We start from the raw sequence: 16,464 nt of genomic DNA, 5'->3' as shown, positions 1-16,464 counted from the left end.
TGTGTAGCACTTTAGAGTCTCCAGCTGTACAGGTCCCAGAACCACCAGATACTCAGAGCTGCAGTTGTGTAGCACTTTAGAGTCTCTAGCTGTAAGGTCCTAGAGCCATCAGATTCTCAGAGCTGCAGTTGTGTAGCACTTTAGAGTCTCTAGCTGTACAGGTCCTAGAGCCACCAGATACTCAGAGCTGCAGTTGTGTAGCACTTTAGAGTCTCCAGCTGTACAGGTCCCAGAACCACCAGATACTCAGAGCTGCAGTTGTGTAGCACTTTAGAGTCTCCAGCTGTACAGGTCCCAGAACCACCAGATACTCAGAGCTGCAGTTGTGTAGCACTTTAGAGTCTCTAGCTGTAAGGTCCTAGAGCCACCAGATTCTCAGAGCTGCAGTTGTGTAGCACTTTAGAGTCTCTAGCTGTAAGGTCCCAGAGCCACCAGATTCTCAGAGCTGCAGCTGTGTAGCACTTTAGAGTCTCTAGCTGTAAGGTCCCAGAGCCACCAGATACTCAGAGCTGCAGTTGTGTAGCACTTTAGAGTCTCTAGCTGTAAGGTCCCAGAGCCACCAGATACTCAGAGCTGCAGTTGTGTAGCACTTTAGAGTCTCTAGCTGTACAGGTCCTAGAGCCACCAGATACTCAGAGCTGCAGTTGTGTAGCACTTTAGAGTCTCTAGCTGTAAGGTCCTAGAGCCACCAGATACTCAGAGCTGCAGTTGTATAGCACTTTAGAGTCTCTAGGTCTAAGGTCCTAGAGCTACCAGATACTCAGAGCTGCAGTTGTGTAGCACTTTAGAGTCTCTAGCTGTAAGGTCCTAGAGCCACCAGATACTCAGAGCTGCAGTTGTGTAGCACTTTAGAGTCTCTAGGTCTAAGGTCCTAGAGCTACCAGATACTGAGAACTGCAGTTGTGTAACACCTCCATCCTCCAGCAGTGCAGGACCTAGAGCCACCTGATGATTGGAACCTAAAGTCTTGCACTGGGAAGCACCTAGAATCCCTAGCTGTGCTACCTTATCCCTCTATACTACTCTGCTTTATTAACCCTTTGTAATAAACATTCTCTTTAATCACTAAAAACCTCCCTCTCTATGTTTTCTCCATCCTATTATGTGTCAGGTCTTGGCTGATCAGAGGGAGTTGGGACAATTCTGTGGTAACTTCGGCTCGAGATTCCATCCAGGTCAGCAGCGCTTGGTGTCTCAGGGTACTCAGATGAGAATTGAGTTTTCCTCTGATTTCTCCAATGAAGTGAACGGATCAACTATCCTGTATCAAGGCTTCCAGGCATATTACCGTGCAGAGGGTGAGTCTAGTGGTGGTGAGAAGCATTCTGGGAAGACATAGCAATGGCAATTAATAAGTATGTCCTTTCTTTATGCTTTTCTGATTTTGGTTGATTCTATTTTAGCTGAAAAGCTTAACATGTTTCCCCTTTCAAGCACAGACAAATATTTTAAGGCCTTACACTTACATAAACTGTTTCGCAAGCTGTTCCCTAAGTGTTGCTATTGTAATGAATGTTTTCTGCATTACCAGCCGCTCATGCGTCTATGAAACTGTTGGAACCACCGCTAACACAATGCTGGAAAATATACAGTAGGTAAAGCTCAATGAGGGCTAGAGTGGTGCGCTAACTGTAGCTCGGCTCTTTCTGTGCAATGGTCATCAGGAAAGCGCAACCTCAGAGCTCTGGTTAGCTATAACGCAAGACAAAAAGGTGTCACAAAACACATCAAAAATACATTTCACATTACAGTTACACCCATAAAATACTACTGGGTAAACATTATTTAAAAAAATTGCATTAAGAAGTTATAAGGACTCAAAGATGTGAGGTCTCAGGTTTTAGAAAAAAAGGCTGCAAAGGGCTTTAACATAGATATACATACATATACATGTCTAAAGATGTATATATGTTTATATATGTGAATATATGTGTTTACAAGTGTATACATTTAACAACACAGGCATATATACACATATAAACACTTAAATACATATGTATACTTGTGACTGTGGAGGCCATTGGAGTACAGTAAACTCATTGTCATGTTCAAGAAACCAGTTTGAGATCATTTTAGCTTTGTGATATGATGCATTATCCTGCTGGAAGTATCCATCTGAAGATGTAGTCATAAAGGGAGGAAATGGTCAGCAACAGTACTCAGGTAGGCCGTGGCGTTTAAACGATGCTCAATTGGTACTAAGGGGCCCAAAGTGTGCCAAGAAGATATCCCTCACACCATTACACCACCACCAGCAGTAGTCTGAACCGCTAATTCAAGGCTGGATGGATCTATGCTTTCATGTTTTTACGCCAAATTCTGACCCTACCATCTGAATGTCTGAAACCTAGACTTATCAGACCAGGCAAGATTTTTCCAATCTTCTATTGTACAATTTTGGCGAGCCTGTGTGAATTGTAGCCTCAGTTTCCTATTCTTGGCTAACAGGGGTGACACCCAGTGTGGTCTTCTGCTGCTGTAGCCCATCTGCTTCAAGGTTTGATGTGTTGTGCGTTCAGAGATGATATTCTGCAGACCTTGGTTGTAATGAGTGGTTATTTGAGTTACAGTTGCCTTTCTATCATCTCGAACCAGTCTGCAAATTCTCCTTTGACCTCTGACATTAACAAGGCATTTTTATCCACACAACTACCGCTCCCTGGATATTCTCTCTTTTTTGGACGATTCTCTGTAAACCCTAGAGATGGTTGTGCGTGAAAATCTCAGTATATTAGCAGTTTTTTAAATTGAACATATTCTGCTATGTGAAGAACATTGGAATGTGAAATATTAATATTTAAGTCGGTTAGCGCAAATGCAATCTGGTTAGCGAGCAAGTAGTTTTTTTTTTTTCAGTTTGCACGCTCCTTGACTTCTATGGGAGAATACGTTAAAGTATCAAAATATTCAAAGTTCAAGATTTTGCATGCGTCAGGATTTTGCTTGCGCGCTAACTTTTTAATTTCAACTCCTAATATGAGTGCAACCAGACACGCACAAAAAGTCTCCATCTAGCCAAGTTAACGTGCAAGAAGGAGTGCAAAATAGCGTTCCACTCATAATATAGCCCTGAATTGGGAACGTGTCACTTTAAAGCGAAAGTCAATCCTAGCGTTTGTGAAATGCTAGGATTGATTATTGAAACAAATAAAGGGGACTTCATGCAGAAAGCTCCTTTATTTGTTTCAAGCGTTTGCCGTTTTGAGCTGCTCATGAATGAAAGTCCCCTTTATTTTTTTCAATGGTGAATCCAAGCATTTCACAAACGCTAGGATTGATTTTCACTTTAACGACAACCTCATGAGCTTCTATGAATCGTATAATATATTAAAAACATGCAGAAAGTAAAAAGCATCAGGTAGAGACAGATTATGTCTTTCTATTTCAATAACCCTTTGTGTTTTCTCTCTCAGACACAGACGAGTGCTCACCACCTAAGGATAATGCCCCCTGGAACCCCCCATGTGAGCATGTCTGTCACAACTATATGGGGAGCTATTACTGCTCCTGCTTCGTGGGGTACCAACTACAGGATGATCAGCGATCCTGCAAAGGTGTGACCAAGGTTCCATGTCCTGCTCCTCCATCCCTAGCTCTTTATTATTATCACTCCTGGCTGAGCTCAAGCTTCATATCTAGCTCATTTCTACCAAACTTGCACTAACTGTCACCCTCTGTCCCTCTTACCCTCTGTCACTATTCCTCTATGTCCCTGTCACCCTCTGTCCCTGTCACTATCACTCAATGTCCCTGTCCCCATCTGTCACTTTTGACCTTTGGCAGAATCCCCTATTTATTACTATTTCGCTCTGACACTATCACACTCTGTCAGTATTGCCCTATATCACAGTATCCCCCTCTGTTCCTGTTACTGTCACTATCCCTCCTGTTCCTCTGTTACTATAACCTCTTTCACTGTCACCTGTTGTCACTCTATATCACCCTTTTGTCATTAATAACATCTGTGTCACTCTCATATTTTCCATTAATATCATCTATGTGATTCCATTGCCTCTGGGTCACTCTCTCACCTCTGTCACATTACATCCACTCTGCTATTTTCTATCATTTTATGTCACATTCATAGCTGAACAGAGTTTCTCTCTTGCAGTTGAGTGCAGCAGTCAGCAGTTCACAGAGGAATATGGCTTCATCTCCAGCCCAGGGTACCCCAAGCCGTACCCCCCAAACCTAAATTGCAACTACAGCATTCGCCTGGAGAAAGGGTTAATCATCTCCCTCAGCTTCCATGGGCTTTTTGAGATTGATAGCCACCCACGTGCACGGTGCCCATATGATACTCTAAAGGTGATGCCCTCTATATGCCCCATGTCTTACAGCTCCCTTGTTACCAATCAGGTGATACTCTACTGAATTCACTAAAGGAATGGTGAGGTGAGTGAGCTTTAGTGACTCTGGATAGAGCAGTTAGTGATGTTTTCCACTGTCACCAGGGTGAGGGGGGGGGGGTAGTGCTCCCATGAAAAATCTTTTTTTCTGTTTTGTGAACAAATAATTAATTTCATTTTGTGTAATTGTATCATTTGTATTTTTGTTTCAATATTTAAAGACTTCATTACATTATTTAATATTTTGGTTACTGCAATTAAGTTTTAGAGTTTAAAATGGGATTTAATGGGGCGGAGCTAGCTCTGCATCTGAGTGGTTGCATCTCATAACAGCTCCGGACTTGTTCCAACTATTTATCTAACTTTGACTATTCAATGCAACCCAATTTATCCTCAAATTAGAGAGTGTGCTGTGAGAGGTCACTACTATCACTTTGCAACCTAGCTACAGAAGATCGCCATTAATTACTACCGCAAGAGCAGTTGCAACAGCAGTAGAGAGGTGGCCATCTTGCTTTCCTCGTGGCACTTCTCTCATATATTTCAGCTTACTGAATATCAGACCAGGAGAGGTGGTGACTTTCGAAGCATGGAGGAGTCACTCGGAATCGTTTTGGCCCAGCTTGAAGCTTTAGACCGCCAGATGTGCTGTAGATACCACGACCTAGTGGGGGTGCTCAGGGAAAGTTACACGCCATTACCCTCTACCCTGGAACTGAGAGTGAGTCTGCAGTCACCAACTACTTGTCTACCAACCCAGCAACATCTCAAGCAGGAACACATGGAGCCCCCTGTCTACATGGACAGCCGATCTAACCTGATGGAGATGGAGCTACAAAGATCAGACACGCCTGGTGTTTCACAGCCCTTGGTGGCTCCGGATGGGGATGCGGCCGGCCCCTCTTGGGGGGTCGAGGGCCTCAGTTTACCATATGATGAGGTGGAGGCCTCCTTTCAGCGTCACAAGCTTCACTGCTTTACAGAATTCAGACCCACTCCGCTCCATAACGCAGAGACTGTTAGACCACGGCAGGGATACATATGCTTCACAGATGGGAACACATCGATTGAATTCCACACAGAAGGTCCGGAGAAAGCATATGTAGCGCATAGCACGTACTTTCCTCATGTGGAGGAGTCATGCCGGACATTCAATTACCTATATGGTAATAATGCAGAAACACTCTCATTCCCCAGTATGTTATGGCGGAGGCTGTGGTGCCGTTACGGAGTAGGCTAGTCCTGGTTACTATAGCTGAAGTCAGATTTGTTTGCTCAGCGAGGAACTTAATATGTTATAGTTAATGGTTACACCAATGTTCCTGCACCCATGTTGGCATCATCCTTAGGTTAAAATCTTCCCTTGCCATAGTGTTATTTTCTTTTTATTGAGGGGATTATCTGTACAATGGCTACGTTCATGATAAGGTTATATTGTTTGCTTTGTAATTGAACTCATCCCCACATTTTACATGTCACTAGAAACTTAACTAAGTTCAAACATGTCCTACACTGTGTTTATTATATATTGTTATTTATTCATGGTCACACTTTGTCTTCAGGTGGTGAGCCATAACTCATGTAAGCATATACCGGAGTTATCCATATATTTGCCCTGGAACTTTATCATTACCACTCTCTGCTCCTATTCTTCAGATTAGCTTAAAACATATGTGCAATTGTCACAGGCTGACTACAAATGTTTAAACATTGCTCCCTTTTGTATTTATGGTTTGCACCACCTGTTTGTCCATTCTCTTGTCATATTAAGGGACAGGACAAAACATCCTATGTGCATGTATATCTTAGCTAGTACTGTGACCTCCCTAACATATCTTTCCAGTATCCTTCCACATTTCAGCAGGGGTTTGAATCACTAATGTGGTCTTCACATAACTACATTCTTAAGTGGATGCTTAATAACAGATCCCCCTTTGGCTAGGGTTACTTTATCTATTGTTTGACTGCAGACTATACTACTTATACCTCTTCTTAAAACATATGTCCTGTACGCATCTGTTCCAAGTGTTATGGTTTAAATCCTGGTTAACAGGCAGTTAGTGAATATATTAGATAAAAAGTTCCCTATATATACTGACTGGGTTACTCCTTTAACCTTTTTGAGAGTCCAAAATATTACATATAGCCACAGTATTATAGTTGTATATTCTATAAATATCTATAAATCAGTCTGCAGCTGTACATATAAGCTTTTAATTTAGAGTAAGCATTGAGACACTAGCACTAACAGTATTATGGTATCATTATATATTGTTATCCCTGCTCTTATGTTATTTTATAGCTAGGTAGTAGTTGCCTGTATTGCTTAATAGATATATTTTTGCTCTACTTTACCCCAAGCTATACTGATCTTAATATTACCCTAGATCTCACTAATTCAGAGCCTGCACTAAGTGACCTTATTCCCTTACGCCTAGATTTAGAGTTCTGCAGCCAAAGGGGTGCGTTAGCTATGCGTGCTTTTTTCTCCCACCCCTTTTAAATACAGCTGGTATTTAGAGTTCACAGAAGGGCTGCGTTAGGCTCCAAAAAGGGAGCGTATAGCATAATTTACCGCCACTGCAACTCTAAATACCAGCGGTGCTTACGGACGCGGCCAGCTTCAAAAACGTGCTCGTGCACGATTCCCCCATAGGAAACAATGGGGCAGTTTGAGCTGAAAAAAAATCTAACACCTGCAAAAAAGCAGCGTTCAGCTCCTAACGCAGCCCCATTGTTTCCTATGGGGAAACACTTCCTAAGTCTGCACCTAACACCCTAACATGCAAAAGAGCAGAATTCTTTGGGGCATGCCCCGCAAAAGGCCCTTTTAAGGGCTGGTATGGTAAAAGAGCTTTTCAGTTTTTATTTTAGAATAGGGTAGGGCATTTTTTTTTATTTTGGGGGGCTTTGTTATTTTATTAGGGGGCTTAGAGTAGGTGTAATTAGCTTAAAATTGTTGTAATATTTTTATAATGTTTGTAAATTATTTTTTTATTTTTTGTAACTTAGTTCTTTTTTTATTTTTTGTACTTTAGTTAGTTTATTTAATTGTATTTATTTGTAGGTATTTGTATGTAATTAATTTATTGATAGTGTAGTGTTAGGTTTAATTGTAACTTAGGTTAGGATTTATTTTACAGGTAATTTTGTAATTATTTTAACTAGGTAGCTATTAAATAGTTATTAACTATTTAATAGCTATTATACCTGGTTAAAATAAATACAAAGTTGCCTGTAAAATAAATATTAATCCTAAAATAGCTACAATATAATTATAATTTATATTGTAGCTATATTAGGGTTTATTTTACAGGTAAGTATTTAGCTTTAAATAGGAATAATTTATTTAATAAGAAATCATTTATTTTGTAGATAAAAATTATATTTAACTTAGGGGGGTGTTAGTGTTAGGGTTAGACTTAGCTTTAGGGGTTAATAAATTTATTAGAGTAGCGGTTAATACTTGAAGTTAGGTGTCGGTGATGTTAGGGAGGGCAGATTAGGGGTTAATACTATTTATTATAGGGTTATTGAGGCGGGAGTGAGGCTGATTAGGGGTTAATAACTTTATTATAGTAGTGGTGAGGTCCGGTCGGCAGATTAGGGGTTAATAATTGTAGGTAGGTGGCGGCGACGTTGGGGGTGGCAGATTAGGGGTTAATAAATATAATATAGGGGTCAGCGGTGTTGGGGCAGCAGATTATGGGTACATAGGGATAATGTAGGTTGCGGCGGTGTACGGTCGGCAGATTAGGGGTTAAAAAAAATTATTAGAGTGGCGGCGATGTGGGGGGGCCTCGGTTTAGGGGTACATAGGTAGTTTATGGGTGTTAGTGTACTTTAGAGCACAGTAGTTAAGAGCTTTATTAACCAGCGTTTGCCCATAAAGCTCTTAACTACTGGCTTTTTTCTGCGGCTGGAGTCTTGTCGTTAGATTTCTAACGCTCACTTCAGCCAAGACTCTAAATACCAGCGTTAGAAAGATCCCATTGAAAAGATAGGATACGCAAATGGCGTAGGGGGATCTGCGGTATGGAAAAGTTGCGGCTGCAAAGTGAGCGTTAGACCCTTTCCTGACTGACTCTAAATACCAGCGGGCGGCCAAAACCAGCGTTAGGAGCCCCTAACGCTGGTTTTGACGGCTAACGCAGAACTCTAAATCTAGGCGAATGTTAGCGTAACTTTCCTTTAGCAACTCTAGTTATATAACATTACCTTTTATAGTTGGATGTCTCCAACTAAACTTTTTTCAGTCTAGTGTATAGGCCCATAGTCTCAAGGCCTCTCATCTACATATAGGTGTACCGTTAATGTCAATATCTACAATACTTTAACCTAATCCCCTCATAGATCTGAGAGATATTTTGGCCACACAGGAAAACTCCTGGTTATATGCCTAGTTTTCATTTCTTGGCTGTCTTTAAACCCTTTATTGGGGGTAGTGAATATCATCTTCTCCATAGTCTTGAAGTGACAGCTCATTTTACATCCTAAATATCATGTTATTTCCATCTATTACCCCCATCTGAACCCTCTCCTCTTTTTCCCGCCGGCATTTATTACCTGCGGGTCATACCCCTACTCCTTTTACCCACATAGCCTATAGCTGGCATCTCCCCAGGAGAGGGGCTCATGTAGCAGCCCACTGCCTTTTATGTATATGAATATCTCCCCCTGTTCATATTCTTTTTTGGAAGCTACCCTTACTCTTACATACTCTAGCTTACATTCACTCATAGTGTACATAGAGGATAATCCCATCGGTAGTATATTTGAAAGCTCAGCGGCTCAACTGTAGTTACAAACTGAACATAGTGATTGGCTCCGCCCCCCACTCCCCTCCCCCTACTCTATTTCGAGCGGCTCTCGCCCGCTGTATACCCCCTCCCCATGAAACTATAAAACTAACTCCCCCCTCGCCCTAATCTTACCTGAATAAATACCCTATTTTACTTTTTATGTGGCACAGAGGGGACCATTTTTGTTAATATTACCTTTGTGATACTTTATTATAAAACTGAAGTCTCTCTATTGAAAGCCCAAATTATATAACACTTGAGATATATGGATACATAATGCCTTTTCTATATGGTTTTAGTTACAATACTTTTCTAATTGTACTGAGTATACATTTATCTGTAAATGTTTTGGGGCATACGCTATTTATTGTACTGGTTTATGACTTCAATAAAAATTATTTAAATAAAAAAAAAAAATGGGATTTAACCAATATTAGTAACTTTTACAATTATATGAGCTTAGCATGAACAAACAAGCTAAAGAACGCAGCTCACAAAAGTGGCAATATAGCTCAAGTCTTCTTCAGATAGAACACTCCAAAAATAACATAAAAACTGGAATAACAAAAAATGTAATATTAATGTTGAATTCTGTCAGTGAAGTTAAGGCACAAGGATAATTGTGTTATCTAATGCATTGGAGCAGCCTTAAAAATTCAACCAAAATCCATACAAGATGCTTCACATGACTCTTCTAATGTACTAGAACAGAACCATGTTACCAGGTCAGGGCTTCCTGTGTGTTATTGATATAGCCATACTGCTCACCCCTATCCTGCCTGTGAGAGACTATTTTCAATTTGTTCAAACTTGGCCCACACTGGCACAGTTCATGGCCCCAGGTGTCTAAATCTTTACCAGCCTTACCAGCTCTTGTGTTATTCTATGCAGATGGCTGATAAGACATTAGTTGGGGTTAGTGAATGGATTCCCTAGCATAACAAACAAATTGGAGAGCTTCAAGATGCTGGAGAGAGCGGTAAGGGAATCTGCTCTGTGGGGAGACAGACAGTCTACAGTTTCCATGTCGCTTATTACATTGCAGAATTATAGGCCTTTGTGTGACTATCTTCCCTCTCTCCAATGTCAGATCTACTCAGGTGGTCAGCTACAGGACACTTTCTGTGGTAATCATTCCCCTAAGACCCTGAGAACTCAAAGCAACTCCGTGGACATTGTGTTCCAAACCGATGAGTCAGGAGACAGCCGGGGCTGGCGGCTGAAATACAGATCAGAGGGTGAGCTGCATCTATTGCTGGGCAGCCAGCTCAGGTACAGAGTAAGAAAACAAGCCAGAAGTCAGGACAGACAGTATAGATACAGTCAGAAGACAAGCCAAGAGTCAGAGCAGACAACGGCAACACAGGTACCAAGTAGCCTAGAGTCAGGCACTGATACACTGATAGGTCAGAAAAAAAGGAAAGGTAGCACAAAGACAGAGTCAGAAGACAAATCAGTAGTAAGGGCAAGTGGGGCAAGCACAGAGTCAGAAGACTTCCAAGAAATCAGGCTAGGCAACACACGTACGGAGTCAGAAGACAAGCCAGGAGTTAGGGTGAACAGAACAGCACAGATACAGAGAGAGAAGAGATGCCAGGAGTCAGGGCAGGTACAGAGTAAGAAGACAAGCAAAGAGTCAGGAAATGCAACATATGTATAGAGTCAGAAGACATGCCAGGAGTCAGGGTAGGTAGCACAGGTGCAGAGTCAAAAGGCAAGCCAGGAGTAAGGTTAGGTAACACATGTGCAGTCAGAAGACAAGACAAAAGTCAGGGCAGGTAGAACTGATACACTGATGAGTTAGAAGGAAATTCAGAGATAAGGACAAAGAACAAAAAGAATGAATCAGAAGACCAGCCAGAAGTCAGGGAAGGTGGGACAAGCACAAAGTCAGAAGACGACCCAGAAGTCAGGGTAGGCACCACAAGTAAAAAAAATCAAACAAAAAGTCAGGACAGGCAAAACAAGTACAGAGTCAGAAGACAAGCCAGAATTCAGGGTGAACAGCACATGTACAGAGTCAGAAGACAAGCCAGCAGTCAGGGTGAACAGCACAGGTACAGAGTGAGAAGACAAACCAGCAGTCAGGGTGAACAGCACAGGTACAGAGTGAGAAGACAAGTCAGCAGTCAGGGTGAATAGCACAGGTACAGAGTGAGAAGACAAACCAGCAGTCAGGGTGAACAGCACAGGTACAGAGTGAGAAGACAAGTCAGCAGTCAGGGTGAATAGCACAGGTACAGAGTGAAAAGACAAGCCAGCAGTCAGAGTGAATAGCACAGGTACAGAGTGAGAAGACAAGCCAGCAGTCAGGGTGAATAGCACAGGTACAGAGTGAGATGACAAGCCAGCAGTCAGGGTGAATAGCACAGGTACAGAGTGAGAAGACAAGCCAGCAGTCAGGGTGAATAGCACAGGTACAGAGTGAGAAGACAAGCCAGCAGTCAGTGTGAATAGCACAGGTACAGAGCGAGATGACAAGCCAGCAGTCAGGGTGAATAGCACAGATACAGAGCGAGATGACAAGCCAGCAGTCAGGGTGAATACCACAGGTACAGAGTGAGATGACAAGCCAGCAGTCAGGGTGAATACCACAGGTACAGAGTGAGAAGACAAGCCAGCAGTCAGGGTGAATAGCACAGGTACAGAGTGAGAAGACAAGCCAGCAGTCAGTGTGAATAGCACAGGTACAGAGTGAGAAGACAAGCCAGCAGTCAGGGTGAATAGCACAGGTACAGAGTGAGAAGACAAGCCAGCAGTCAGGGTGAATAGCACAGGTACAGAGTGAGATGACAAGCCAGCAGTCAGGGTGAATAGCACAGGTACAGAGTGAGAAGACAAGCCAGCAGTCAGGGTGAATAGCACAGGTACAGAGTGAGAAGACAAGCCAGCAGTCAGGGTGAATAGCACAGATACAGAGTCAGAAGACAAGCCAGCAGTCAGGGTGAATAGCACAGATACAGAGTGAGAAGACAAGCCAGCAGTCAGGGTGAATAGCACAGGTACAGAGTGAGAAGACAAGCCAGCAGTCAGGGTGAATAGCACAGGTACAGAGTGAGAAGACAAGCCAGCAGTCAGGGTGAATAGCACAGATACAGAGTGAGATGACAAGCCAGCAGTCAGGGTGAATAGCACAGATACAGAGTGAGATGACAAGCCAGCAGTCAGAGTGAATAGCACAGGTACAGAGTGAGAAGACAAGCCAGCAGTCAAGGTGAATAGCACAGGTACAGAGTGAGATGACAAGCCAGCAGTCAGGGTGAATAGCACAGATACAGAGTCAGAAGACAAGCCAGCAGTCAGGGTGAATAGCACAGATACAGAGTGAGAAGACAAGCCAGCAGTCAGGGTGAATAGCACAGGTACAGAGTGAGAAGACAAGCCAGCAGTCAGGGTGAATAGCACAGGTACAGAGTGAGAAGACAAGCCAGCAGTCAGGGTGAATAGCACAGGTACAGAGTGAGAAGACAAGCCAGCAGTCAGGGTGAATAGCACAGGTACAGAGTGAGAAGACAAGCCAGCAGTCAGAGTGAATAGCACAGGTACAAAGTGAGAAGACAAGCCAGCAGTCAGGGTGAATAGCACAGGTACAGAGTGAGATGACAAGCCAGCAGTCAGGGTGAATAGCACAGGTACAGAGTGAGAAGACAAGCCAGCAGTCAGGGTGAATAGCACAGATACAGAGTGAGATGACAAGCCAGCAGTCAGAGTGAATAGCACAGGTACAGAGTGAGAAGACAAGCCAGCAGTCAAGGTGAATAGCACAGGTACAGAGTGAGATGACAAGCCAGCAGTCAGGGTGAATAGCACAGATACAGAGTCAGAAGACAAGCCAGCAGTCAGGGTGAATAGCACAGGTACAGAGTGAGAAGACAAGCCAGCAGTCAGGGTGAATAGCACAGGTACAGAGTGAGAAGACAAGCCAGCAGTCAGAGTGAATAGCACAGGTACAAAGTGAGAAGACAAGCCAGCAGTCAGGGTGAATAGCACAGGTACAGAGTGAGATGACAAGCCAGCAGTCAGGGTGAATAGCACAGGTACAGAGTGAGAAGACAAGCCAGCAGTCAGGGTGAATAGCACAGGTACAGAGTGAGAAGACAAGCCAGCAGTCATGGTGAATAGCACAGGTACAGAGTGAGATGACAAGCCAGCAGTCAGGGTGAATAGCACAGGTACAGAGTGAGAAGACAAGCCAGCAGTTAGGGTGAATAGCACAGGTACAGAGTGAGAAGACAAGCCAGCAGTCAGGGTGAACAGAACAGGTACAGAGTGAGATGACAAGCCAGCAGTCAGGGTGAATAGCACAGGTACAGAGTGAGAAGACAAACCAGCAGTCAGGGTGAACAGCACAGGTACAGAGTGAGAAGACAAGCCAGCAGTCAGGGTGAATAGCACAGGTACAGAGTGAGAAGACAAGCCAGCAGTCAGTGTGAATAGCACAGGTACAGAGTGAGAAGACAAGCCAGCAGTCAGGGTGAATAGCACAGATACAGAGTGAGATGACAAGCCAGCAGTCAGTGTGAATAGCACAGGTACAGAGTGAGAAGACAAGCCAGCAGTCAGGGTGAATAGCACAGGTACAGAGTGAGAAGACAAGCCAGCAGTCAGGGTGAACAGCACATGTACAGAGTGAGATGACAAGCCAGCAGTCAGGGTGAATAGCACAGGTACAGAGTGAGAAGACAAGCCAGCAGTCAGGGTGAATAGCACAGGTACAGAGTGAGAAGACAAGGCAGCAGTCAGGGCGAATAGCACAGGTACAGAGTGAGAAGACAAGCCAGCAGTCAGGGTGAATAGCACAGATACAGAGTGAGATGACAAGCCAGCAGTCAGGGTGAATAGCACAGGTACAGAGTGAGAAGACAAGCCAGCAGTCAGGGTGAATAGCACAGATACAGAGTGAGATGACAAGCCAGCAGTCAGTGTGAATAGCACAGGTACAGAGTGAGAAGACAAGCCAGCAGTCAGGGTGAACAGCACAGGTACAGAGTGAGAAGACAAGCCAGCAGTCAGTGTGAATAGCACAGGTACAGAGTGAGAAGACAAGCCAGCAGTCAGGGTGAATAGCACAGGTACAGAGTGAGAAGACAAGCCAGCAGTCAGGGTGAATAGCACAGGTACAGAGTGAGAAGACAAGCCAGCAGTCAGGGTGAATAGCACAGGTACAGAGTGAGAAGACAAGCCAGCAGTCAGGGTGAATAGCACAGGTACAGAGTGAGAAGACAAGCCAGCAGTCAGTGTGAATAGCACAGGTACAGAGTGAGAAGACAAGCCAGCAGTCAGTGTGAATAGCACAGGTACAGAGTGAGATGACAAGCCAGCAGTCAGGGTGAACAGCAAAGGTACAGAGTGAGAAGACAAGCCAGCAGTCAGTGTGAATACCACAGGTACAGAGTGAGATGACAAGCCAGCAGTCAGGGTGAATAGCACAGATACAGAGTGAGAAGACAAGCCAGCAGTCAGTGTGAATAGCACAGGTACAGAGTGAGAAGACAAGGCAGCAGTCAGGGTGAACAGCAAAGGTACAGAGTGAGAAGACAAGCCAGCAGTCAGGGTGAACAGCAAAGGTACAGAGTGAGAAGACAAGCCAGCAGTCAGGGTGAATAGCACAGGTACAGAGTGAGAAGACAAGTCAGCAGTCAGGGTGAATAGCACAGATACAGAGTGAGATGACAAGCCAGCAGTCAGGGTGAATAGCACAGGTACAGAGTGAGAAGACAAGCCAGCAGTCAGTGTGAATAGCACAGGTACAGAGTGAGAAGACAAGCCAGCAGTCAGGGTGAATAGCACAGGTACAGAGTGAGAAGACAAGCCAGCAGTCAGGGTGAATAGCACAGGTACAGAGTGAGAAGACAAGCCAGCAGTCAGGGTGAATAGCACAGGTACAGAGTGAGAAGACAAGCCAGCAGTCAGGGTGAATAGCACAGGTACAGAGTGAGAAGACAAGCCAGCAGTCAGTGTGAATAGCACAGGTACAGAGTGAGAAGACAAGCCAGCAGACAGGGTGAATAGCACAGGTACAGAGTGAGAAGACAAGCCAGCAGTCAGGGTGAATAGCACAGGTACAGAGTGAGAAGACAAGCCAGCAGTCAGGGTATATTTATAAATTGTTATTGATCTGTTTTATTGTAACATATTACTTTGGCAACACATGTAATAATGTCATGCTAATAAAGTATTCTTGACTTGACTTGACTTGAATAGCACAGGTACAGAGTGAGAAGACAAGCCAGCAGTCAGGGTGAATAGTACAGGTACAGAGTGAGAAGACAAGCCAGCAGTTAGGGTGAATAGCACAGGTACAGAGTGAGAAGACAAGTCAGCAGTCAGGGTGAATAGCACAGATACAGAGTGAGATGACAAGCCAGCAGTCAGGGTGAATAGCACAGGTACAGAGTGAGAAGACAAGCCAGCAGTCAGGGTGAATAGCTCAGGTACAGATTGAGAAGACAAGGCAGCAGTCAGGGTGAACAGCAAAGGTACAGAGTGAGAAGACAAGCCAGCAGTCAGGGTGAACAGCAAAGGTACAGAGTGAGAAGACAAGCCAGCAGTCAGGGTGAATAGCACAGGTACAGAGTGAGAAGACAAGTCAGCAGTCAGGGTGAATAGCACAGATACAGAGTGAGATGACAAGCCAGCAGTCAGGGTGAATAGCACAGGTACAGAGTGAGAAGACAAGCCAGCAGTCAGGGTGAATAGCACAGGTACAGAGTGAGAAGACAAGGCAGCAGTCAGGGTGAACAGCAAAGGTACAGAGTGAGAAGACAAGCCAGCAGTCAGGGTGAACAGCAAAGGTACAGAGTGAGAAGACAAGGCAGCAGTCAGGGTGAACAGCAAAGGTACAGAGTGAGAAGACAAGGCAGCAGTCAGGGTGAACATCACAGGTACAGAGTGTACCTGTGCTACCTACCCTGACTGCTGGCTTGTCTTCTCAGAGTGAGAACACAAGCCAGAAGACAGGGTAGGTAGCACAGGTATAGAGGGAGAAGACGAGACAGAAGTCAGGGTAGGTAGCACAGGTATAGAGGGAGAAGACGAGACAGAAGTCAGGGTAGGTAGCACAGGTACAGAGTCAGAAAAAAAGCCAAGAGTCGGGGGAAGGCAACACAAGTACAGGAAAAGCAGAGAAGCTAGGGTCAGATACAGGAAATAGCTACAAAGAAACAGAAGTGCAAGAAGTAAAAAGGAAACTACTCCAACTTTGGTTTAGGTTCACTGTCGTAGCACATGACTGCATGTATACACAATAATGAGTCAGTACTTCTCCTACAGCTATTCAGTGACCTCAGGTAGCACATAACTACATGTATACA

General features: G+C 44.0%; 1 protein-coding gene across 1 annotated transcript in view; it reads left to right on the top strand.

Moving 5' to 3' along the window:
* Nucleotides 1-16,464, top strand: part of LOC128640326 (complement C1r subcomponent) — a gene marked incomplete at its 3' end in the record, with an annotated part of 259,563 nt that overhangs the window by 72,060 nt on the left and 171,039 nt on the right. The window contains 4 exon segments of the mRNA XM_053692816.1: nucleotides 1,112-1,298; nucleotides 3,414-3,554; nucleotides 4,112-4,308; nucleotides 10,242-10,389. Coding sequence (XP_053548791.1) covers nucleotides 1,112-1,298; nucleotides 3,414-3,554; nucleotides 4,112-4,308; nucleotides 10,242-10,389 — 673 coding nt within the window.

This window comes from Bombina bombina, chromosome 9 (genome assembly GCF_027579735.1).
Source record: "Bombina bombina isolate aBomBom1 chromosome 9, aBomBom1.pri, whole genome shotgun sequence".
Lineage (NCBI taxonomy): Eukaryota > Metazoa > Chordata > Amphibia > Anura > Bombinatoridae > Bombina > Bombina bombina.
Note: the sequence above shows the minus strand (reverse complement) of the source record. Positions and strands in the feature narration are given on the sequence as shown.